Source organism: Dipodomys ordii, unplaced genomic scaffold (genome assembly GCF_000151885.1).
Source record: "Dipodomys ordii isolate 6190 unplaced genomic scaffold, Dord_2.0 Scaffold85, whole genome shotgun sequence".
Lineage (NCBI taxonomy): Eukaryota > Metazoa > Chordata > Mammalia > Rodentia > Heteromyidae > Dipodomys > Dipodomys ordii.
Window position 1 is genome coordinate 3,606,965 of NW_012267301.1, and position 25,050 is coordinate 3,632,014.

Genomic DNA, 25,050 nt, shown 5'->3' on the forward strand with positions numbered 1-25,050 from the left:
GAACCCAGGGCCTCGAGCATGCAAGGCAAGTGCTCTACCACTGAGCCACCTTCCCAGACCCGATGACAGGAAATTCTTAACCAGGTACTTCCTCTCTAACAAAGCCACAGCCATGGGCTTGTCTCAGGTTTAGGTGTTTTGATTTTCCCTTCTATTCTGTAGCTATCTGGTGGTAAATGTTTCATTATAGATTGTGCATTTTGAGAGTAAGTACTATAAAACTTCAAAGAAGCTAGTACCGGAGTTCTCTGGCTTACATCTCCTCCCAGTCATCCTGGCTCCAAGTTAGGAAACCAAGTCAGAAGCAGCTTGGGAAGATGGATTTATTTCTCTGTTAAAAAATAAATAAATAAAGTGAGTAGACTCGCATGAATTCCTTTTCTTTCCTTACTCTCTCCCTTAAAAAGCAACTCAAATGAGAATCCTTAAGCCAGACAGGCAGATAGCAGGTCACCTGGACCTGCCCTGGAAGGAAAGATGCTCAGTTCACAAAAGGTCACAAAGAGCAGCTGGTCCTTGTGGGCTAGTGTGGCTTAGGCAGGCCTGGGCTGCCTAGGGGATGATCCATCTTCATGGTGGGGCAGAAGTTCCCGGGCTCTCCCTGGAGCTCTCACAGTTCAGTCTTGACCTTGTGCATTAAGTCCTTCTGGTCAATCTTGTCCAGGTCCTGGTACCAGCGATTGTAAGCCAGCAGGGCCACGTTTTTGGCTGCTACGGCCATCACCTCCACAGAGCTGGCTGCCCACTCCAGGGCATTGAGATAGAAGAGTTGGTCATGGAGCGCAAACTTCGGGAAGCTGCTGCGAGAGCCATAGAGGGGGTGGGCCTGCCACTCGGCTGTCTGGACTGAGTAATAGGAACGAAAGAGGGTCTTTAGCTGGGTCCGAAAGAGGGGCTCGGGGGACTGGACTCGCCAGACGGCTGCCTCTTGTGGCTGCTTCCGCCGGAAGTTGGCTGAGATGTTGACAGGACAGATGTTGTCCAGAGTGCAGAAGAAATTGGGGAAATCTGTGGTAAGGATGTTGGCGAAGGGGAAAAGCTTAGGGTCAGGGAAACCGAAGTAGGAAGAGTTGAGATAGCCATGGACCAGGGAGACGACGGAGGACTGGAAAGAACCCTGGGCGTCATCAATGGGTGGGCTGAAGCCTTCAAAGGTGAAGTTGCTGCTGCTGTTGTCCAGGTGCAGGGGCGTGGCGATGACTACAATGTCATAGAAGTCGGAGCCGTTGCCCATCTCACTCTCATACCGCACTTGGTACAGGGCTTTCCCCTCTGGAAAGAGAGAGCAGAAAAGTCAACTTATCCCTTGGCTTCTACCTGTTGACTTCCTCCCTGGGACCCAACCAGGATGCAGCTAGATGTCCAGATGGCAGTCCCTGTCTCCATATTGGTGTGGCTACAGGGCAAGCACTGGACTAGGTGTCAGGAGGTGCAAGCTCTTCTGTTTCTGCTGCTGATTGGTTGGAGGAGCATGGGCGAAGCTCTTAATCATTGGTCAAAGGATCTGAATTTATGGAAGACTTAGTTCCGCGTTGACAACTGAATCGGGCCTGCAGCGCCCTCTAGTGTCAACAGAGCTTCACACGGTTGTTTCAAAATACTGTAGCAGAGCATGGATCAGGGTAGAGGCGGGGAAGAGGCTGTAAGGAGGTCTGACTATGAACGACATGGCCACCCTTGGGGCCCTGTCCACTCACCAGTGCTATGCAAGGCCACAGAGGTCACCGTGGCATGAATCACGTTGGCTTTGGTGAGCTTCAGCAAACCGGAACACACCAGCTTGTTGCCCCCTTCTACTGACCACAAGCTGCCTTGGGCCCCAGCTAGTGACATGGCTCCTGGGAAAAGCAAGAAAGTGGCTGGTGGGTTATCAAACCAGCAGCAAGTGTGGCTGGAGAGCCCAGCACTGTTCTCCCCAGGCCCTGGCAGGGAGGGCAAGAGGAACACCGAGCACACAGATAAATACAACTGAGTCCACAATGCTATGAGTGGCCAAGCCGATGCTCCCTTAAAGAGCTGGGTGTATGATTCTGTTTACAGGATGTCCCAGAATGAGCATGTCCACAAGCACAGACATCCGGGGCTGGGGGCAGTGGGGAGGTGACCACTAGAGGATAGGGGTTTCTTTTAGGAGTGTTGAAAATGTCCCCCAAGTTGCAGTAGTAGCATAAGTGAATATATTAAAAAACACAAAATCTTGGGCTTTATTTTTTTGTGTTGTTCTTAGGACTTGAGCTCAGGGCCTAGGCACTGTTTCTTAGCTTTTTCACTCAGCTTTTTCCACAGCTTCACTTTCATCTTTTTGGTCCTCAATCAAAGATAGGAATCGCACGTGCTTCTTCTGCCTGGCTGGCTTTAAACTGTGATCCTCAGCTCTAAGCCTCCTGAGTAGCTAGGATTACAGGAGTGCGCCACCAGTGCTCAGTCTGAACTGTGCTCTTTAAATGGGAGAATGCTATGCTGTGTGGATTTTATTTCAGCACACGCGTGCTATGAAGGATATACATGAGATGCTGGAAAAGCAAGCAGGGTAGCCACAAGGTGGGGATCCCGAGGCAGGCTCTGAAGGCCTGGAAGGAATGAGAGGAGAGTATCTCAAGCACACAGGAGGTGCTGGTCAATGCACACCCTCTCGGTTGTTAAGTAATAGTACACCAAATGGTGCGAGCACCTTTTGAGATGTATCAGTGGACTCAAGTGTGAGTCACGCCCTTGGGAAGGCTGCGTGCTCTGCTGCTGAGGCTGGTGTGAGCAGAGGTGGGCTCCACACAAGCCCACCCACTCCAGTCACGAGCTAGGAAGATAAGGTGAGACACAGATGAACATCCGGAAATTCAGGCGCTACACACTGCCAACTTGGGCCGATGCCAGAATAAAAAGAATGGGGGTGACTAAGTGCTAAGTAATGTCATGAGCTGGACAGATGTGTTATTATGGCGACCTCAGCTCATTCTGGGAGCTCAGGCAGAGGGAGAGCAGGCAGGCAGGGGGAGGGCTGCATGCTCACCGGCAAAGGCGGGCATTGCTGCTGACTGGCCATAGCTGGCCCGCAGGACTGCCGAGACGACGTCATCGATAAAGCGCTGGGTAACACCCACTTGGAGCAGGGACTCAGCCACGGAGCGCTGGGTCATGTTGATGAAGGCAGACTCTCCTAGTGAATACAGTAGCTCCTCCACCCCTGAGAAGGCATAGCCGTGGGCCTGGTACTTGTAGATCCTAGGAGATACAGGGAGCCGCACTCCTGTGAACAAAAGCTTCTGGGCAGGCCACCAGTCATGGGGTCCTACTGGGACCTCTTGTACATGTAGGGTACGAGAGAGGCTGCTCTGTGGGTGGTGGTGGGCCTGTTCCCACATGGACAGCACTGGAATGGGAGCAGACACTTCAGTACCCCCAAAGACCTAGCTTTCCATCAGAGCTCTGCCAACAGCCAATTGCATCACCTGCGTTGGTAAATGAGTGGCCCTGAGTGGCCTGGGGCCTACAGATGGGTTTTGATTGGCTAGATAAACAGGTGGCAAATTGAGAAGACAGGCGGCCCCAAAATAGACCTGGGTTGCCAGTGTGCAGCCTGAAACGTGGCAGGGGTAGCTACATGTGGGCATCCTCACAAGGTTGCCTCTCTCTTGCTCTTGCTCTTTGGGTCAGCCTACTTCCCCCAGTTCCCTGTTCTTTTGCACTCAGCCATTTCATTTACTCACAGCTTGCTTCTGCCCACAGGTGCCAGAGGGTGTGACCTATGCTTTCCTCTGCTTAGCGGAGGGAAAGACTGAAGGCCCTGCCCCACACAAGGCTGTTCCTCAGGGTGGGGGCTTCTTCTAAGCCTGCACTGAATCATGCACTTTCTTGTTTTCTTTTTCTTTCCTGTGCTGGTCTTGGGGCTTGAACTCAGGGCCAGAGTGCTGAGCTTTTTTTTTTTTTTTTTTCTTTCTCAAGACTAGCACTCTATCACTAGAGCCACAGTTCCATCTCTGGCTTTTTGGTAGTTAACTGGAGATAAGTATGTCATGGACTTTCCTTTCCAGGCTGGATTGAACTGTGATTCTCAGATCTCAGGCACCTGAGCAGCTAGCATTACAGGTGTGAGCCACCAATGCCCAGCTTTTAAAAAAAAATTTTTATTTTCACTTAGTAGTTGTACAAAGGGGTTTCAATTTCAGATGTCAGGTTATAAAGACTATGCATCTGGCTCTTGTGTTTTAAAGGGAAGCAAGTTCCTTCCCAAACTCCTGCCCCCACTCTCGCAGGCAGGTCCTACCTCATGAACTTCTCCATGACCTCCTCCACCCACATCTGCAGCCTCAGGAAGCTGATGCCGTAGTGCCACCAAAGGCGGAAGAGGTTCAGCAGGTACCAGTCCGTCTCCTCCAGCACAAAATGCTCCCCACCAAAGATGGCGCTCCTGCCCACCACTTCCCGCCGCTGCCTCAGCCCTGTGGAGAACAGCACTCCTCAGCCCCCTTCAGAGCCCTCTCAAGAGGACTCACGGTGCCTGCAGCTTCAAATCAGGATCCTCCTGATGAAACTCAGGCTCCAAGATCACAGGAAAACAATCATAGCCCATTCTATCTGTCCAGCACGCCACAGTTTACAGCGCACTGGACTTGTAAGCACGTATTGGCAGTGATCTATTCACCCTCCCCTCTCTGCATGGAATAATTGCACAGTGGACTTGAGATCACTCTACAACTAGCTACAACGGATCTTCCCATTCTGGCAGCTGAACAGACTATAAAGGATGGGTAGAAAAGACATAAGGCAATTACAAACAATGCTGGAACAAATAAGGTTGGACATATTCCCTTTGTGCACCTGCAAAACCATCTGCAGGTTCACTTCTGGGAAGTGGAATCTCTGCAGCTAGCAATGTGTGTGGTTTTGACAGATGTTGCTGGGTTTATATCACAGCTCTCTCCGTAGCTGTGTGGTTTTACCTGAGCTTGCTTTCTTAGGGGAGGATCTAGGTGTGATCTCACCTAGGAGGTTACCAGGTACTTTGTAGGCACCAGCATAGGGATATTGGTAATGTTCACAATGATTAAGAGACAGCCAATTGAAAGGGAAAGAAACTAGCCTGGGAGTCAAAACCTGAGTTCTAATCCCGGCTCTGCAACTAACTCACTGTGCAACCTCAGGCAAGTTCCTTCCCCTCTCTGGTCTCAGCTGCTCCATCTGTAAAATGAGATTGATCTATATGACCATAGAGCCTTGAAGATCAGGGCAATCTGGTAGCTGCTGTCAGCACTAGGGCACTGGGCACTGGAGCCCCAGGAACACACTCACCCAGCAGCTTGACGAAGTCCTGCATGTGCAGACTCAGCGAGTGGAAGGAGGCCGCTCCACTCTCGTAGTGCTGCTTGTTGACTGAGATGGTGGCCAGGCGGCCGCCCACAGCCCCCTTCTCGTACACATCGATCTGCACCCGGGGTCCAAAATGCTGCTGGAGGAAATGGGCTACGGCAGAGCCCCCGATCCCGGCCCCAACCACAGCTGTGAGCAGGCCCGGGAGGCAGGGAAGGGGACAGCAGAGGAGTTAGAATCTGCCAGTTGCCTTCACAGGCTTATGACATTTCAAAGAGAATTGAATTTCACAGGAGAACTGTAGCTAATAAGCAAAGACAAACCTGAAAACTGCCACCTACATTCACCCTCAGTTTATAAAGGAAAGAAAGGATCCTTTGGCAGCAAGAAGAGCAGGAAAGAATCTCAAAACCCAAAGAGATCATTTAAAGAGAATGCATTCAGTTTTACACAGAATTCTATAGCTTGTAGGCCAGATACAAATTGGTGCTTGTTTTGGCAAACCATGTTCTTTTTATTTTTGTTGCATTGGGTCTGAACTCAGGGCTCGAGCTTGTTAAGCAGGTGCTCTATCATTTGAATCAGGCCTCAGCCTCAAGTTTGTTTTTTTTTGTTGGTTGTGGGGCTTGAAGTCAAGGCCTGGGTGCTGTCCCTAAGCTCGTTTGCTCAAGGCTAGTGCTCTACCATTTTGAGCCACAGCTCCACTTCCAGTTTTTGAGTGGTTAATTGGAGGTAAGAGTCTCATAGAAACTTTTCTGCATGGGCTGGCTTTGAACCGTGATCCTCAGATTTCAACCTCCTGAGTAGCTAGGATTATAGGCCTGAGCCACCGGTGCCCCGCCAGGCTTAAGTCTTAGAATATTCTTTTTTGTTTTGGTTGTGGGGCTTGAACTCTGGGCCTGGGAGCTGTCCCTCAGCTCTTCAGCTCAAGGCTAGTGCTCTACCACTTAAGACACAGCACCATTTCTGAGGCTTAAGTTTTATAGGCACTTTTTTTTGGGGGGGGACAAACTTGCAATTTTGCAAGGCTAGTTTGGAACTCCTGAGCTCAAGTAATCCTCTTGTATCAGCTTCCCATAACTACATCTGGCAATAAAGTTTTATTAAAACAAAACCAACCTTTCTTTCTTATAGTCTATAGGATCTTTCATGTTAGGCAGAGTTGACTGCAACAGAGAACAAACTATTCACTCTCTGACCTTTTACAGAAAAAGTCTGCCAAAGTCTAGTCTAAGTCCAACCTACCACCTGACACTTAAGTCATTTTTATGTGTTTGTCAAGACTAGAATGTACCCTGAGATGGGCTACTTGTGGCCTTAAAGGGTGCCTGATTTCGGTTTGGACTCATGTGACAACTTCTGCTTAAGGTCTTCTGTGTTACTTTTCGTGCAACTCTTCCCGCCTTCCTGTTCCTTACACATTTGGTTCATTTGCAGACAGTATTCCATCCAGATCACTGATAAAAACAGTTCCTGACAGAGCTCTGAGAAGCAATGAGAAGAACCACTGTCTAGACAAGACAGATACTAATCACGAAATACTTCTGAGAAGAGTACACCAGCTACAAAGCTACTGGACTGAATTTCACCGTGCCCATGATTTTGTCTTCCATGCATAGGAAACACTGCCTTCCTGCCATCTGACAGCCTCACAATCCTACCCATAGAAAATGAGAGAAATTTCATACTGTCTATCTTTCCTGGATCCACACTGGACCCTGGAGCACCAGATACTGTTAAGAAGTGGCAGACACACCAGGTGTCAGGGGCTCACACCTGTAATCCTAGCTACTCAGGAGGCTGATATCTGAGGATGGGTATGAAGCCAGTCCAGCCAGGCAGAAAATTCTGTGACTACTGTCTCCAATTAACCACTAAAAAGCCAGAAGTGAAAAAGCCTTGGGTGAAAAATCTCAGGGATAGAGTCCATATCCTGAGTTCAAGTCTCAGTACCAGAGCGAAACAGGAGCTTCTATCTTCAGGAGCTCAGGCAGTCAAGTGAGCCCATACACAAATCAGATTCATACACAGTCAGCTAGCTATGACAATGTGACAAACTAGGTCAATAGGGTTTCAGGGAATCCTGGATTCTGCCAGAGTGTGGGGACACAGCTTCCTAGAGGAAATAACATTTGATCAGGACCAATGAGAGGAGCCACCCACTCAGCAGACAGCACAGTAGAAGCACAGGGTACATAACTGCACAGGTGGGCTTAAAGTGTTCTTAAGGACACTCTGAGGCATTCAGATTGCAGATAAGGAGTCCAGAGATTATGTTAGCCTAACAGGAAGCTTCTCATTATGCTCTGGATAGAGCCCAAATACCAAGATGGACAGCAGCTCCTGCCAGAGGGCTAAAAACAAAAGAATCAGGGAGGTTTAAGGGCAACTTGGCCTTGCATGATGGACTAGACAAGACAGCAAAGGGGGTGAGGCCAGCTGGAGAAAGGCAGGCACCAAGATCAGTGGGCAATATCCTGCCCATTCCCAGGACAGCCCTCTCTATGCTCCTTGCCACAGCCTGTCTAATTCACCCTCATCCTTTCAAAATCCACCATCTCTTTTCCCTCCAGCTCTCAGGATTCTCCCACAAACTCTCAGTCTCTCAAGATGATTTCCTGCACAGTTCAATCTGCCTTAATCCTTTACAGTCTGGTGTAATTTTCTAACACAATAAATGTTAGCATTGCATTTGCCTTGACAAGTCTGTAGTGCTCCCAAGAGACATCTCAAAGCATTCCTGCTCTCTGAACTGCAAAGGGGGCAGGTAGGTAGAGTTGGGACTTTGTCCTCCCGCATTAAGAACCCAGCATCTCTGCTTGTGGGAATCTTATGTGCAAGTGACTTGAAAAATTTCAAGTTAAAGCTGGGTGCTGGTGGCTCATGCCTGTAATCCTAGCTACTTAGAAAGCTGAGATATAAAGATCATAGTTCAAAGCCAGCCTGGGCAGAAAAGTCTGTGAGACTCTTCAATTAACCAGGGAAAAGCTGGAAGTGTGTGTGTGTGGGGGGGGGGGGGGGCTTGTAGCTCAAGTGGTAGAGCACCAGACTTGAGTGAGAAAGCTAAGGAACAGAGTCCAGGCTGAGTTCAAGCCCACTCCCCAGCCCTCCCCCCTCAAAAAAAAGGAAAAAAATTCTAAGTTAAAATGATAATTATTAAAAGGAGGAAAAAAATAACTAAGAACAAACATGATTATCGTCAATGACGGGCACAATGATGTCTTGGTGCCTGCAATTTATTTTGAAGTGCATTAGAATGTTAGACGAACTCATGGGTGACTACCAGGCGGTGGATGGGGTCGTAACAAAGCAAGTAGAATAGCAGTGAATGGCAGAGTGTAGGTGGCTGGCATATAAATGATCATTGTAAAATTCTTTCAATTTTGCTGTACGTTTGAAAATTTTTCACAAGAAAATATGCGGGAAACAAGGCAAGAAAGAAAAGGAGCGCATGTTGAGAGTTCTCCACTCTTGTCACCCAACAAATCCGTATCTCTAGCAGACCTACTGATCAGCCTCGATGCAACTGTCTATCTACACTGCAAGTGCTGGCCAGGACGTTAGCTCCAAACCCCAAGCGGCGGCCTAGCCCGGGTGCCCGGTACTTCTCAGCGCTCAGAGCAGTCTTCTCTTGTGAGGTCCGTGCACCAGGCAGGAACTACAAGCACTACACAGCAGCAGCCCACAGCGAACGCAGCACCGTCCAGCTGTCCTGTCATCGGGCCGCCCAGAAAGGGCCTCGTCCGAGCATTGGCTCCGGGACCTTCCGGCACCCCGTCCCCAGGCCTCGGTGGTCCCAGGCGGCTCTCCGCAGGCCCGTGCCCCCTCCACCAGCACCGGCCCTCGCGGTCCCGCCCCAGCCCCTGGCCTGTCCTGCACCCCGCTGCTCTCCTCACCCTCGTCCTCCCCGGCCCCCCGCCGGGCGCCACGGGCTGCGCGTACCCCCCCGCCCCCCGCCTCCAGCGCCCTTCCCGCACCGATTTTGCCGGGTGGGGCGTCTCCGCCCTCCGCGGCGGCGAAGAGCGTGGCCAGTGCAGCGAGGAGGAGCCGGGCAGCGCGAGCCATGGCGGGCGGCGGCCGGAGCAGCACGCGGCGGGGGGGGGGGGGGCGGCGCCCTCGGGTTGGCGCTCCACTCCCTGTCCCGCCCTGGCGCCCCGGCCATCCGGTCTCCCAGCCTCTCATTGGCCGAGCAGCCGTCTCTCTCTACTACAGAGCCCTGATTAGCTACGCCACTCTCAGAGACGACCCTATCGCCGGCAGCATCCTCATCCCGCCTCCCAGATGCGGGCTTGTCATTGGCTGGCCTATTCTGCTCCCGTGCAGGTGTGCGCTTGGGGCCTCAGCATCAGCACCACTGCCCCGCTGCGGGGGGGTGGGGGTGGGGGTGGGGGTGGGAGGGGGAGAGGGAGTCCTTATGTCCAAACTCGCCTTACTAGCTGTCCAGCCTTCTCGGTAGCTTATTCAGTTTCCACTGTCATAAGACCGACAGAATAACCTCCCTCTACTTTTTAAGAGCGTCGTGACAATCCTGTGAAAGACGTGAAACAGAATCTGCCAGTGCAGTAAGTAATAAAAAAGCTTGCAGCTTCTCCATACCTTCTTCTAACCCTCCCCCCCCCCCACACCTTTTCTCTTCAAGAAAAGAGGTAAGCAACCATTTCCATCAGATTTCCTCTAGTAAAGCATAGTTTGGGCTGAGTTTCAGATTAGGGAAGGAAAAATCTGTATTCAGCCAGATTACGCTAAGAAACTGAAGGGGTCCAGACAATGGTTAGGAGCTTTGTAGATGGGGTTATAAATGAGCTGAGAATTAATAGCCTGAACTGGATATATTACATATGTAGATGAATAAGCATACACTTCTCAATCTTTTTGAAAAGCTTTGGCAGTGTCAAAATACAAAATTTCTTAAATTAATTTGCAAACTCAAGATAGCCCCTTAAATTTTATTCACAAATTACACGTTTATCCTTATTACATTTATCCTTACATTTAACATTTGACCAGTATTACAACCCCCAACACATTCGAGTGTTTCATATTTCTGTAGCCCCTTAAATTTTTTTTTTTTGTCCGTCGTGGGGCTTGAACTCTGGGTCTGGGCGCTGTCCCTCAGCTCTTCAGCTCAAGGTGAGCGTACTACCGCTTGAGCCACAGCTCCACTTCCGGTTTTCTAGTGGTTTATTGGAGAAAAGAGTCTCACCGACTTTCCTGCCTGGGCTGGCTTTGAACTGCGATTCTAAGATCTCAGCCTCCTGAGTAGCTAGGATTACAGGTGTGAGCCACTGAGGTCTGGGTCTTAAAACATTTTATTATTTTTTTGGATCTGGTCGTGGGGCCTGAACTCTGGGCCTGGGCGCTGTCCCTCAGCTCTTCAGCTCAAGGCTAGCACTCTACGACTTGAGCCACAGCGCCACTTCCAGCTTTTTTCTTATGTGGAATCGAACCCAGGGCCTCGGGCATGCAAGGCAAGTGCTCTACCACTGAGCCACCTTCCCAGCCCTCTTAAAACATTTTAAATCGTATTAATTTTGCAATTCATCTTCCTTATGGGCTCTTTATAATACTTGATATCAGTCCATGACAATGTGTGAACTCACTTAAGTCAAGTTCAAAGAATGGGCATTTAAGTGTGTGAGTGACAAGAGATTGAAAAGGTTGAGATATATATAGTGCCAGTCCTGGGACTTGACCTCAGGGCCTAGGTACTGTTCCTGAGCTTTTTTTGCTCAAGGCTGGCACTCCACCATTTGAGCCACAGCTCCACTTCTGGCTTTTTGGTAATTGGAGATAAGAGTCTCACTTTCCTTCCTGGGCTTGCTTCGAAAGTGCAAAACTCAGATCTTAGCTTGAGTAGCTTACAGGCAGAAGCCACCAATGCCCAGCAAAGTCCACTTTTCATGATGGCTCAAAGCTGGCATTATTTAGTTCAAATAAGAGCTCATGCACAACACTCAGGTGTCACAGGCCATGTCAGTGTCTTTCTACATGATAGTTAAGTTCCAATGGTGAGCATCTCAATATAGAAAGTGAAGCTTCCAGCTTAGATTTGGCGCTTCCACTGTGTCATATTGGTCAGACCACCACAAAGCACCAAGGAGATTCAAGAATGGAGTGGATAAAATCTGAAGCTGGGAAAAACACATGGAAGGTTATATTAAGGCCAAATAGTAGTTATTGGAGAGTGGTCAAGAGTCCAACAGCACAAATGAAGCCAAAACAAAGACAACTAAGAACCAACACAAGAAAACATGGCAATGTAAGAGAGGTAGGCAGTAACAGGAGTTCAGTTTTAAGAAATAGATAGGAAATCAAAAAGTATACAAGTCTGAAGCACTGAGGTATGGCATGGAAAGTCTACACCACACCCATGTGGCTGTGAGACTGAGAGGTCCACTGCACTCACTCTGTGGGTCAGCAGCCAATGATAGAGACCATAACTTACCACACAAGTATGAATTAGGTAAAGACTTAAATTCCTGAACTTAGGCGGGTGGTGAAACTCAGTTGGTATAGTTTACCCAGCATGTGCAAAGCCCTGGGTTCCAGGCCCAGCAAAACAATCCACACCTGAATGGTTATTTCAATACTCGTTTTATTAAAGTTATTTCTGAAGATTACATTTCATCCTTAAGTTTCCCTTTATGATTTTGCTGTAGCATTTAAAAATCCTTTCTTCATTGACCAAATCTATTGTAATGAATGAGCACCAAATACTGTCAGTATCAATCCGACTGAACTCTTGTATGGTATTAAAGGAAATCAGTAAAAGATTTGGCAAATCCAAATAATAAAACACCAAACTCGTCCCGTTAGTGAAGCAAAACTTCCTTACAAGTCTGCAAACACAGGTACTTGTTTGATGAAGATAATGAAGAGCAGGAACACAAATTTTCTTGATTCTTCAGTCTAAAAATGTGGGATTCAGCTGGGTGCTGGCGGCTCAGATCTGTAATCCTAGCTACTTAGGAGGCTAGGATCTGAGGACTGCAGTTCAAAGCCAGCCCAGGAAGGCAAGGCCATGAGACTCTTGTCGCCAATTAGCCACACAAAAGCTGGCAGTGGAGCTGTGGCTCAAGAGGCAGAGCACTAACCTTGAGCAAAAAACCCAGGGACAGAACCCAGGCTCTGAGTTTAAGCCCCAGGACCAGCAAAAGAGAAAAAGAATAAAAAAAAACAGAGTTCTTATGGCTTAATAAGAACCAAAACTAAAAATGTAGAGAAAACAAGTCAGTATAAATGATTTAAAAAAAAAATCACTTAACCAGACTTCCCTTTTCTCTAGAGTTTAGGCAAGTATAAAAATGCAGAAAAAGGGTCTGAAGTATGGCTCAGTTGGTAGAGGGCCCAAGAGTGAAAGCATCAGGTACCAAGTTCGAGTCCTAGTCTTAGACAAAAAAAAAAAAAGGAAAAAAAGCAGAAAAATGTACACTAAAAATAAACAGTAAAATAAATACAAGGGCCTACTCTAGTAGGCAATTTACATGTCATTTAATCCTCACATTATCATTAGAGAATTATAATCATCCTATATACAAGCTCCGAAGAGTGCAATCACACCACTAATAGAATTTATGTTCATGCCTACCAAGCCAAAGCTCTATTCTGCTGCTCCGGCTCCCTAGCCCTACAGGTTGAGCCTGTTCTTATATCCTTAATCTTCCAATTTTAAATTTACACTTTACATCTGCAAAACCACAAAAATCAAAAAGAACTTAAATTACTGTAATTTTAACCAGGAGGTGGAGGGTGCGGAAAAACTTCAGGTAATCAGAATATTCCACGCTTATAATTATGGTTAATTCCAATTCATTGGTAGTAATAGCTAGTAACTGCGAAACACACACAGGTAGTTTAACTGGTTCAACATCATAGAAATAAAAGTAAAAAGGACAAGTCTCAGCTGGGCACTGGTGATTCATGCCTATAATCCTAGCTGCTCAGGAGGCTGAGATCTGAGCTGAGAATTGCTGCTCAAAGTCAACCCTGGGCAGGAAAGACTATGAGACTCTTATCTCCAATTAACCACCAGAAAACCAGAAGTGAAGCTGTGGCTCAAAATGGTAGAGTGCTAGCCTTGAGTGGAAATAGCTCAGGGACAGTGCTCAGGCCCTGAGTTCCAGTCCCTTGACTAACCAAAAAAAAAAAAAAGTGTCAACTGCAGAATTTGCTAATTAAATTTATACTTAGTGGAATGCCAAAGGATCTTTCAGTTGCATTTTAAAAGTGCATATTTACCTCTGACCCTCCCTACCCACTCAAGTGCTTTCTTACCACTCCCATCCCCTTCTTGTTTTAAGTGTTTAAATCTAATAGAGATGTTAAGGCCCACAGAATTGGTAATTCTAAGATACTACTAAAATACTACATTCTGTGTAGTTTCCAAGAATTATCAATACTAAGAAGAAAACTTAACACCCCAAAACATGACTATTTTGCCTCACCAAAATATACCTCTTTGGGATATACTGAGCTGGCTAGTTTGAACTGCAGAAACAGGAGTAGCTTTAATTGGTTGCACTTTTACAAAATATTCACCTAGAAAGGAAACTTACATTAGCACAGGTATAAGAGAAAGAGGGCTGCTTCACTTTTCTTATGTGACTTTATTTGCATAACAAGATGCCTTTAACCATCAATCGCGCCACCACTGCCAGCCAGCCCATCTGTAGCTCAGGATGCTGTGCAGATATCAATTAACTGGGCTTCTCTGAATCTTTTATTTTGTGGGGGCCCCTTGTATATACACACAAGGAAATATGGCTTTTCTGTTCATACATCATGTATGCAAAGCTCTTAATTTAGTTGCTAGAGATTGTCCCCCTCTTTTGGTCCAGTTTTATTTTCTTTTTTGCCAGTCCTGGGGCTTGAAGTCAGGGCTTGGGCACTGTCCCAGAGCTTCTTGTTTTTGTTCAAGGCTAGCACTCTACCACTTGAGAGCCACAGCACCATTTTGGCTTCTTCTGTTTATGTGGTACTGAATCCAGGGCTTCATGCATGCAAGGCAAGCTCTCTACCATTAGGCCACATTCCTAGCCCTGGGTCAAGTTCTAAAAGGACTAGATTTTCATACTTCAGCAGCAGCAGAATGGGTGAGATGAGACAGTGTTTTTCTAGCATTAAAGTATCTGTATTATTCATTGTTAAGTCATACACTGGACAAATCTTTTTTTTTTTTGTCAGTTGTGGGGCTTGAACTCTGGGCCAGGGTGCTGTCCCTGAGCTCTTCAGCTCAAGGTGAGCGCCCTGTCACTTGAGCCACAGTGCCACTTCCAGTTTTTTGGTGGTTAATTGGAGATAAGAGTCTCATGGACTTTCCTGCCCTGGCTGGCTTTGAACCATGATCCTCAGATCTTAGCCTCCCAAGTTGCTAGGATTACAGGTGTGAGCCACCAGCACCCGGCTGGACAAATCTTTTACAGGACACTACATGGCTGAAATGTCCATTAACTTTAGGAGATCAATACATAAAAGAGCTAGACACTTATACAAATTTGACTGAAGATGGCTACAAAAATTAGGAAACTTTGCCATTGCTGGGAGTATCATGGCTCTGGTAGAACCGTGAGACCCAGTACCACAAAAAGAAAAATGTAATGTCTGTTAATGTGAGAGAGGTAGTGAATGATTGGTGAGTACAAACTAAAGGGGGAAAAATCTTAACATACCTAAATGAGATGAGAAATGTAGTAACATTTTTGTCCTTATCACCTCTTTTTATATGCTATCTGTCCTAAGTGACAGAGGCAGGGCTCAGGTCTGGGGGAATAGAAAGATGTAGTAATGATCTACACACACTGATTGGGTCATCAGCTGCTGTTGGTGCTGCTCTCCTTACCTATACCCTAAAATGCTGAAAAGAATTCCCTACCTGAAACTAAGGAAGTATTCTGCATTTCTTAATACTACCTGCTTTCCATGACTTGCCTGGCCTTTTAGCTCTTTTCTAAAGGGGTTGGGAAGGGGTAGGTATGGCATAGCAGTGTGGGCAGAACCCCTAAAGGGACTACAAGGACAAAAGATGGCTAAATATAAAATAATGAAAGGAAATCCTGAAAAAAAACCATGTACATAGAAAGCAACCCAAAGGATCTAAATTTACGTGAGAGTAATTTATCATCTAAATACCAAATGTAGAACTAATGCCTACTGTTTACTTTTCCCATAAAATGTAACAATACAGACACTGGGCTAATAAACCCAATGATCTGTTGGATATTCAAACTTAAGAGGATTTTGGATTCAAAATAGGAGAGTACCAATGTAAAAATAATTTTCGTAAACATTTTGATAAAAGTCCTACGAGTACTCACCACATTGTTCAAATCCCAATGGCAAGACTTGTGATGAGACCAAACAGGTCATAAACACTAGAAACAAAGCCAATATGACTAAATCCAAAACAAGCCACATGAAGTACCTCATGTACAATACAAACCTAATTTAATAAATAAAGGAAACAGGTGACTGCACTGTGTGAACATTCAGTTCTGAAGACCTGTTCAAAGTCTTCTCTGAGACTCAACAGCCACTTCCACCTGGGCCAGTCTAATGGTGCGACCATGAAGTTTGTACCCATCATGCCTTACTAATGCCACAGTGCCAGGCTGCACGCCAATACCAGCTGGAACGTGACAGATGAGTTCATGCTCATGAGGGTCATATTTGTCACCAATGGGTGCCATCTTTTCCAGGCCATGCTTGGTAAACACACTTTTCAGCTTAGCTTCTAAAAGTGACAACCCTCGGAAGACTTTCTCCAGAGTGAGCTTCTGGTCCTCAGGGTCTACTTCTTCAGAAATGCACTTAGTAGTGTTCTCCAAGATGTCTGCCACCTCCACCAAATCTTTACAGAAGCTCTGGATTCCTATGGAGAAATTAGACACTTACTTTATGATGATTCACTCTGCCTTTAAGAGTACAATTGGGACAGGCCCAGAGAGGTCACTGGTATATTATATACTGTGTAACCCAGGAAATAAGAAGGCTACACTGGAATTGGGCTCATTATCTTTTTTTTTTTTTTTGGGAGGGTCTGGTGGTGGGGCCTGAACTCTGGGGCCTGGGCGCTGTCCCTCAGCTCTTCAGCTCAAGGCTAGCGCTCTACCACTTGAGCCACAGCGCCACTTACGGCTTTTTTTTCATTTTGCTTATGTGGTGCTGAGGAATCGAACCCAGGGCCTCAGGCATGCAAGGCAAGAGCTCTACCACTGAGCCATCTTCCCAGCCCATGGACTCATTATCTTTGCCACTGAAAACCCAAATGCTAAGTCAGTGGCTGTTTCGGAAGATGCATAAGACTAGAAACCCTACTTGGAAATGGAGAAAAGAAGTAGAATCCAAGAACTATTTAAGTCTGTATTCAATAGGCCCCCAACTGGTTCTAAAACAAAACCCTACTGTTTTATTTCTTGCATTTCAGTTGTTATTGACATTTGGCATTAAGTTATGGACATTAAAAAAAATTCCTGCATGTCTGAGTTGTGCAAAGGCCATTCTCAAAGAATTTAACAATTTCTTTTTGTTGGGGAGGGGGGAGACGACACTATGCTAAGGATGTCAGAGTTGTTTATTCTAAAGAGTGGCTTACTCTTTTTTGGATGTATGTGGTGCTAGGGATAGAACCCAGTACCCAGTTTTACCAGAGTGATGTTCTCAGCCCAAGATTGAAGACTGGCTAATAACAAACAGGAAGGTAAGATACTTCTATAGATGAGATGAATATGCAACTGCCTACTATGAAGTTGCTAGGGATGGGCTACAAAACCTTTTACAGAAACATAAACTGTTACAAAAGGAAATTCAGTAGCATCTGTGAGGCAGAGGTGGGTGGATCCTAGTTACTAGGCCAGGCTGTGCTACATAGTATGACCTTGTCTCAAAAATAGTGTCTGCTCTGGCTGGGAAGGTGGCTCAGTGGTAGAGCGCTTGCCTTGCATGCCTAAGGCCCTGGGTTCGATTCCTCAGCACCACATAAGCAAAAAGAAAAAAGCCGGAAGCGGTGCTGTGGCTCAAGTGGTAGAGCGCTAGCCTTGAGCTGAAGAGCTGAGGGACAGTACCCAGGCCAAGAGTTCAGGCCCCAGCACCGGACCCCCCCCCAAAAAAAATAGCATCTGCAATACAACAAAACCCTAAACAAAAAGTAATTTCAGCTGTTGAGAAATCCCATATCCCATTTATCCTATTTTACCACTTTACTTTTCTTATGGAGATGAGGACAAGGAATGTCTTATGACACACTACTCAGCCGAGGTGGGGAGGGGCAGGGACTTTGTTCATCCAGAGTCAGGTTTATATCCCTGTGTTAGACAGGTAGCTGCCTTACTTATACTCAGAGGTAAAAAGGAAGATCAGCCACAGCAAGCAAAAAAGACACAACAGAAGCTTGATCTGAGAAGACCTGTTGTCTACATGGAAAGATTAGAGGAGAGATAGACCTTTTATCTCCTTTCCAGGTGATAAAAGAAACAATAGTTTCTTATGGAAAACAAATGGAAGCCTGATTCAAATGGTTTAATTAGTGCATGCCCATATGCACACACACACTGAAAGGTCCATTCCTGGATGGCGAGCAGACTCCACCCTCCTCACAGCAAAGTCTCCACCCAGTACCTGCGTTACCTAGGCAACTGAGACACCTGGAAGAGGTCACGTCTGCATCCGGTCTGCATCGGCTGAGGTCACATCTGAATTTGATGTGGCCACACCTTTCTCTACCTATACCCTAGATAAGGCCTAGCCCAGGCCCAGAGGCTCTCTCTCGCTGCTCTTTTCTAGCTCACTGCTCTTTTCTAGCTCTTTTCTCTCTCTTTCCCAGGCCTTTCCCAGCCACGTGGAGTGCCAACCTTGCCTGGTCCCAGCAGGTCTTCTGAATAAACCTACCCCTTACCTGAATACCATGTGCGTGCTGCTGGTCTTACTCGGCTACCTCTCTCTCTGCTCTTGTCTAGCTCTTCTCAAGCTCTTTTCTCGCCCTCTTTCCCAGCTCTCTCTCTTTCCTAGGACTTTCCCAGCCGCGTGGAGTGCCAACCTTGCCTGGTCCCGGCAGGTCTACTGAATAAACCTACCCCTTACCTGAATACCACGTGCGTGCTGGTGCTGTTCTTACTCGGTTACCTCTTTTTAAAAACCTAACACACACCATTGAGGGTGGGTGAGGGGAAAGGTGACATATGGGGTAGGAAGAAATACGAAGCAAAATATTTAGGTTGGATATGGTCTGGTCTGGTGTAGGAGGGGGGCAACAGAAAGAGTGAAACCAGAAGGCAGTGCCAAACAGTGTCTTGGTTGATAAAAGAATTCCAGGTTGTTTTTTTAAACCTTCCTTCTGGTGCTAGAGATAAAACCCATGGCTTCTTCACACATACTATACAAATGCTATGCCACTGAGCTAGACTGCTACAGAATTTTAAAAGCTGCAAGCTTCTAGGATAATATGTACATTATCTTTTGCTTCTGGTTATGTGATTTTGGGTAATCAGAAGCCAAAAGTCCTCTTGTTTATATACTGAGGGCTCAGCCTCTGACTGTATTTTTTTAATTTTTTAAATATATTTTTATTGTGAAAATACTGTACAGAGGGGTTACAATTACATGGGCAAGATAATGAGCACATTTCTTATAAAGCATTGTAGCCTCCTGCTTTGTTTCCCCTTCCCATCCCTTTGTATCCTCTCCCCTCACCAAAGTTGTAAAGTTCGTTTTTCGACATAACGACTTGTGCATCTCATTGTTGCAATGGGTCTGACTGTATTTTAATTATTCTATTACTTTAATAACGATCATATAATCTTAGAAAAATGGATCTTTGTGAACCAAAAGGTAGACTCCTAAGACAAAACTATCCTTGGAAGTCAGGTGGCCTGCCACAACCCTCAAGAATACACCACCTTCCTTCTTCATGCTCATCTACTAATCTTTAATTTTCTAAGTATCTCTCATTACTACGAAGAAATAACCTAAACAAACAGCTTAGGTGGTATCTTTTCCTAGACACATCTTGTTCTAGGTTAATACTTGATTTACTATCAAAATCTTTTGAATTTAGTTAACATGGGTTTGTTCCTAGATATTTTACTACTTGAGGAAACTGACAAAAGCTAGTTCTAACTCAAAGCTTAGCTTCTGAGAAGCCCTTTCATCCTGCTCCACTCAAGCAAGCAGCACAGTAGAAATCTGACCATTACCATAATTAACCTGTTTGCTATAGAGATTCCCATAGCTCAGAGGCCAGCAATCTTTTCTGTACAAGATCATCTAGTACATGCTGAGCTTTGTGGAACAAGAGTCAAAAATCAAGAATTTTGTTATTTAGGCACTTATACAACAAAAGAAAAGACAAGTTTCCATGAACTTTTTTGTATGAAATTCAATGAACTGCTTTATTTTTTTGGTGGTAGTACTGGGGTTTGAACTTAGGGACTTGTGCTTGGTAGGCAGGTACTCTACCATTTCATCCATACTCCCTAGCCTTTTTATGCTAAAACTGAGAGGCAATACTTGGAATAAAATATGGTGGTTAATATTTCATTGACATTGAAGCTTTGTGACAGAAAGTATATAGCACAGTGAAGAGCAGAGTCTATGCCAAAACATGGGAGATGGCACAGGACCAGAATGAAGTGATGTTGAGCACAAGTGCAGAGAAAATCCAGGAAGGAGTGTGCTATAGAGGAGAGAATGATGTAACATCCAAGGGACACCCAGCGCTTTCATTGTACATGCAAAGATAGAAAGTTCAATCTCCTTATTAAATTCTAAGTACAGCAAGTAGTCCCTCACCTCTACTACTGAATCCCAATTATTTAGTTAACACTTCACAAACACTGCATAAACCCAAATCACATAATGTATTTCTTGAGTTATGTCTGTGCTGTGTAGTATTAACATTAAAGAGGATGCATACTTAAAAAAAATTTATATGGAATGAAGTCTAGCCTAAGGTATTTGAGCCTTTGTCTTCAAGATGTTTTCTAACTCACCCATGTGTAGAATACTAATAGCAAAGGACAGGATTCTTGTATACAGTAATGAGAACTTTTTGGTGAAATATAGTTGTTTACTGCCCCATAGATATACATCAATTTTACTTCCAATAAGCACATTTCAGCATTCCTGACTGCCTATGTGACTGCTCTTTGGATTCTCCTCTAAGCACCTTCATGATTCACTTACTCATTAATTTTAGCAAATGATTAATGTGACACCACTCCAGTGAGCAGTGAACAAAGCTTTCTGGAAATAGTAGATGGGTGCAGGAGTGATCAGTTATGGCACGATGTACTTTTACCAGGCTCAGTCTGCAGATCTGCTGCTAATTAAGTGCTCTTCAACTGAAATATATTTTATTTTAAGTAACTCTCACCAAATATCTTGGCGTCTTCCACACATCTCTGGGTTCGTCTCCTTATGTTTTCGCAATCAGCTACAGCTCTCTGGTACCTCAACTAGACATCAAAAGTGAGAGCAAAAGATGAGAAAGTAAATGTGTAGCACTGGGAAAGAATGTCTTTGCTTACTCTAAAAATGTCACCTCTGTGAAAACAATATAAAGCAAAATAGGAATTATAAAAATCTTAGCTCAGCTACACCAAGCCCCAGCCAAAGCACGAATCTACTTTTTTGAAGCTCAATCAGTCATTCAGCCTGCTAGTTGTTACACAAGTTTCAAACTCATTATCTAGAGAAAACATTTTCTGTTTCTCATTTACCCAACACTGCTAACGAACAATGCATTTTCTTTTATTGACTTTCATTTTAGGTTAACTAAGTTTTAAAAGTGGCTCAACTATTTGAAAGCAGAATTAGTGCCTTTAGTCCTTTTCTCTCCCACTCTGACAATTCCGTTCCGCCAATTACTTTCCAGCCTACATAGCTATGAGTAGTTTTGCTTTGGAATTACTGGCTTATCTATTTCTATTTTTTCTCTCTCCATGGACTTGGGCCAGCCCAGGGCTGGTTTCAGTATGCCAAATGTAGTCTAATCAACAGAGTACAATAGTCTGTGACCTCACACTGTACTTCCTCTAAATTGTCCCACATCAGATATCTGAGGCTCTAATGTAATAGGGAACTGAAAAGATGTCTGTTCTTAATGAGTGGCAACCCTTCCCCTGCCAACTAGTATACCTAGCAAGAGAACTGTGGAGGGGTGAGGGGTAAAGAGCCAATGAGAAAAAACTTCATTTAAGTTGGCATATAAAACTGTCAGAACATTTAAACCAGGAGAAAACACCAGGGGACAACACACATAGTGTAGCACATACAGTATACAATCTACTCACTGTCAAATCCTGGACTTCCTTCTCCAGTTTAACAGCTTTTAACCTTAAGGCTTGTTCAGCAAGAGAGGGCCCACGGTCAACAGGAGGGTCCTCAGAACTGCAGTCCTCACCAGCATTTCTCTGTGTGGCAGTGCTGAATGGGGGCAGCCATTCCCTAAGGCAGGAGGGAGGTGATAGATAATGAAGAAATGCTATCATAAAAAGAAAAATTATAACACGTTTAGAACCCAGAAATTTCCCCATACTCAAATTCTAGAGAAGGTGTTTTCAGTCACAGTAACAAATGAATCTACAATGTTGGTACCAGGCACAAGACTTTACCTGCATAACTGATCTCACAACATATTTAAAGTACTATTTTGGTTTCTTTAAAAAATAGTATTTTTACTGACATGCAGTTCTCATATCATAATTCACCACTTAAAGTACACAATATTCACACCATGCTGCCTACCCTTAACCATAGCAATTTTCTCCATCAGGTGGAGTGAGCGTCAGCCTTACCTAAGGAAGGGAGGCAGAGCAGCTGCTGCCCTAAGACCTTATCCCTCCATCCTTACCATCGGGACAGGCCAGGACATCCAACTGAGTCCTCTCTGGCCTTCTACTCACATAGATAGCAATTCCCTAACAGCCTAACAGACATACTCCATGTCTGTAGTCATGTATCTGAACAACCACTTTCTGTAAGTTTTATACACTATAAGTTACATAGTAAATTGTCTCTGGTTTGGTTTATAGTGTCTGCTTTGGAAATAAAGCAGGGTTCCTTTATGAAATAAAAGACAGAAGAGGTACTGCACAGTACCTTTGTATAGTTTATAATACCACCTGAACAGTGGCTATGATTTTCTTTGCATTATAATTTTTCTTTTTTGCCCGTCTTGGGAGTGAACACTGTCCCTGTCTGTTTTTGCTCAGGACTAGTGCTCTGCCACTTGGGCCAGAGTTCCACTTCTAGTTTTTTTTGATAGCTAATTAGAGATAAGGGTTTGTTTTTTGTTTGTTTTGGCCTAGACTGGCTTTGAACCATGATCCTCAGATCTCAGCTTCTTGAGCAGCTAGGATTGTAGTCATGAGCCACTGGTCCCTGGCTTTCTTTTTTTTATTTATATTTTATTATGAAAATACTGTACAGAGGGGTTACAACTACATGGGGAAGATAATGAGTACATTTCTTATCAAGCATTGTAGCCTCCTCCTTTGTTTCCCCTTCCCAGCCTCCCCCCCCCCCAACCCCCCCCGCCCCACCAAAGTTGTAAAGTTCGTTTTCGACATGACAACTTGTACTTCTCATTGTTGCAACGGGTCCACCTGTATCCTTATTTAAACAACTTGTTGGTCCCTGGCTTTCATTCTAATTATTTTAAAATGAGCCAGGTGTCTATAATATGAGCTACTCACTCAGTAGGCTGAGATGTGAGGTTCAAAGCCAGTTTGGGCAGGAGAGTTTACAGACTCTTATCTCCAATTCACCACCAGAACACCAGAAGTGATGCTACGGCTCAAAGTCATAGAGCACTAGACTTGAGCAACAGAGCTCAGGGACAGTACTCAGGCCCTGAATTCACTGGACTAAAAAAAGAAAAACAAAAAGATTCCTTTACCTTTGTTGCACTATTTTTCTTTTTTACTAGCTATGGGAAGGGTCAAATAAAAGATAACCAAACTCCTTCCTACCCAAATAAAGTGTACAATTCAAAGGGGTTGTTCTTTGTGGGGGAAGGTTGTTTTTGTTTTTGGCTATACTCGGGCTGGAGCTCAGGGCTTCATGCTTGCTAAGCTGTTGTTTTACCAATGAGCCACACCTGCAGCCTTTTTTGCTGTTATTATTGTCCCTGTGTTACTGATAAGAAACCAAACAAAAACTAAGGCTAACAGGCTTAAGACTTAAATGACTTGTTCAAGTTCACACAGCTATGCCAGGCAAATTAGTGTGCTACCTGTGGTCTCAGCTACCCGGAGGCTGGTAACCTAGTGAGATCTCCTCAAAACCAAGCATATAAACAAAGAAGGGAATCACATAGTTAATATTCTGTTGAGAACAAGGCATTCAGTGTCAGGAATAACAAAAAAGCCTTACTAGTTCAACTCTTCTTCTTACAGAAAAGGAAAGTCATGTTTAGTAAAGAGAGCTGACTTAGGCTTAGAATTCTAAGCCTTTTCGGACCACACATTGTTAAAGAGCTTTTAGGGAAGAGAAACCACTGAGATAGATTCTGAGATGGAAACTCAACTATATTCAGTCAAACCAATAAAATACTTGCTATATGGCTGGACTAAATAATCAGTCACTGAAACAGATTCTTGTGTTCAATCACTTATACAATACAGAATTCTGTACAGATAATGAAATTGGCTGAGGCCTGTGTTCAACCAGCCAGAAATTTCTTAAATAACAAAGTGCTTAGGTTTTAGGTTTCAGGAAGTACCTCCAGAACCCATTCGAGGTCAATTTGAAACCAGCTTTTCAAGAATGGACACATGCTGGCCAGCTTGCCTTGTCAATGACCTTTTGACTCCAAAAGCAAAAAACTGAAACTACTCCCTGAAAGGAAACATGTGGCCTATGAAGAGGCATGATGACTATCTACGCCTGAACAAAAGAGTCCTTCTCTCCCTTCTATAAAATTCCTTACCCGTTTGCACACTTAACATCTCACGCAGGCCGGAAGTTCGGTTCTCATAATAAACTCTCTTCTGCCTGAAGAATAACTACCAACTGATTGGAAGATTTAAGTTTCCTGCTCCTGACCTTGCCAGTCTGTCTCACAATAAAAAAGCTGGTGTGCCATATAGTATTTGGCTTTTATGTGCATAGGGCAGCAAGTATCACTAAAACGTTTGATAAGAAATTCAGAGTAGGGGCCAGTTTATAGCAGATCTTGGATGGAGGCTTTCCATCTTTAAGGAAGTTTCCGTTTACATGTTTTTGGAAAATCAGAATGTGATTTCAAGAGTTCCTTTGAACAAATTGTTTCATATATTGGAAAATGGTCACAGAGATTTTTTTTGATGCTGTTACCTAGCTTGGACTCAAGGCCTGTGCGCTGTCTGTCCCTTAGCTCAAGGCTGGTACTCTACCACTTGAGCTACTCCTTCAGTTCCAGCTTTATGGTTTAAATGGGGATAGGAGTTTCACAACTTTACTGCCAGGGTGGGCTTTGAACCTCAATCCTTAGTCTCAGCCTCCTGAATAGCAAGGATTACAAGCATGTGCCACCAAGTGTCTGGCTGAGGTAACTTTTGAGCAAAGGCTATTTTTAAGAAAAGAGCAGACTGAAAAGCTAGAAATGCATGTAAGAGAACTTTTATCATTCAGATTTTCAGGATGGCTTTGAATTTGTTATAGAAATATGGTTCCACCTTACTTCATTGTTGGTGGGAATGTAAACTTGTCCAACCACTTTGGAAAGCAGTATGGAGGTTCCTCAAAAGACTTCACATAGAGCTCCCCTATGAC

At 45.0% G+C, this 25,050-nt stretch overlaps 2 protein-coding genes across 2 annotated transcripts in view; both read right to left on the bottom strand.

Moving 5' to 3' along the window:
* Positions 1-305: 305 nt before the first annotated feature.
* Pcyox1l (prenylcysteine oxidase 1 like) lies at positions 306-9,394 on the bottom strand. Its single transcript, XM_013025581.1, has 6 exons — positions 9,282-9,394; positions 5,287-5,493; positions 4,262-4,436; positions 3,008-3,219; positions 1,698-1,838; positions 306-1,272 (listed from the first exon to the last, which is right to left on the bottom strand). Exons 1-6 carry the CDS (start codon positions 9,367-9,369, stop codon positions 611-613), a joined length of 1,485 nt encoding a protein of 494 aa, XP_012881035.1. The 5' UTR covers positions 9,370-9,394; the 3' UTR covers positions 306-610.
* Positions 9,395-14,649: 5,255 nt separating this feature from the next.
* Positions 14,650-25,050, bottom strand: part of Grpel2 (GrpE-like 2, mitochondrial (E. coli)) — a 12,394-nt gene continuing 1,993 nt past the window's right edge. The window contains exons 2-4 of the mRNA XM_013025519.1: positions 21,588-21,741; positions 20,669-20,750; positions 14,650-16,171 (exon numbers count right to left, since the gene is read on the bottom strand). Of these exons, the coding sequence (XP_012880973.1) occupies positions 15,807-16,171; positions 20,669-20,750; positions 21,588-21,741 (601 nt within the window). The 3' untranslated portion in view covers positions 14,650-15,806. The remainder of the gene's footprint in view (positions 16,172-20,668; positions 20,751-21,587; positions 21,742-25,050) is intronic.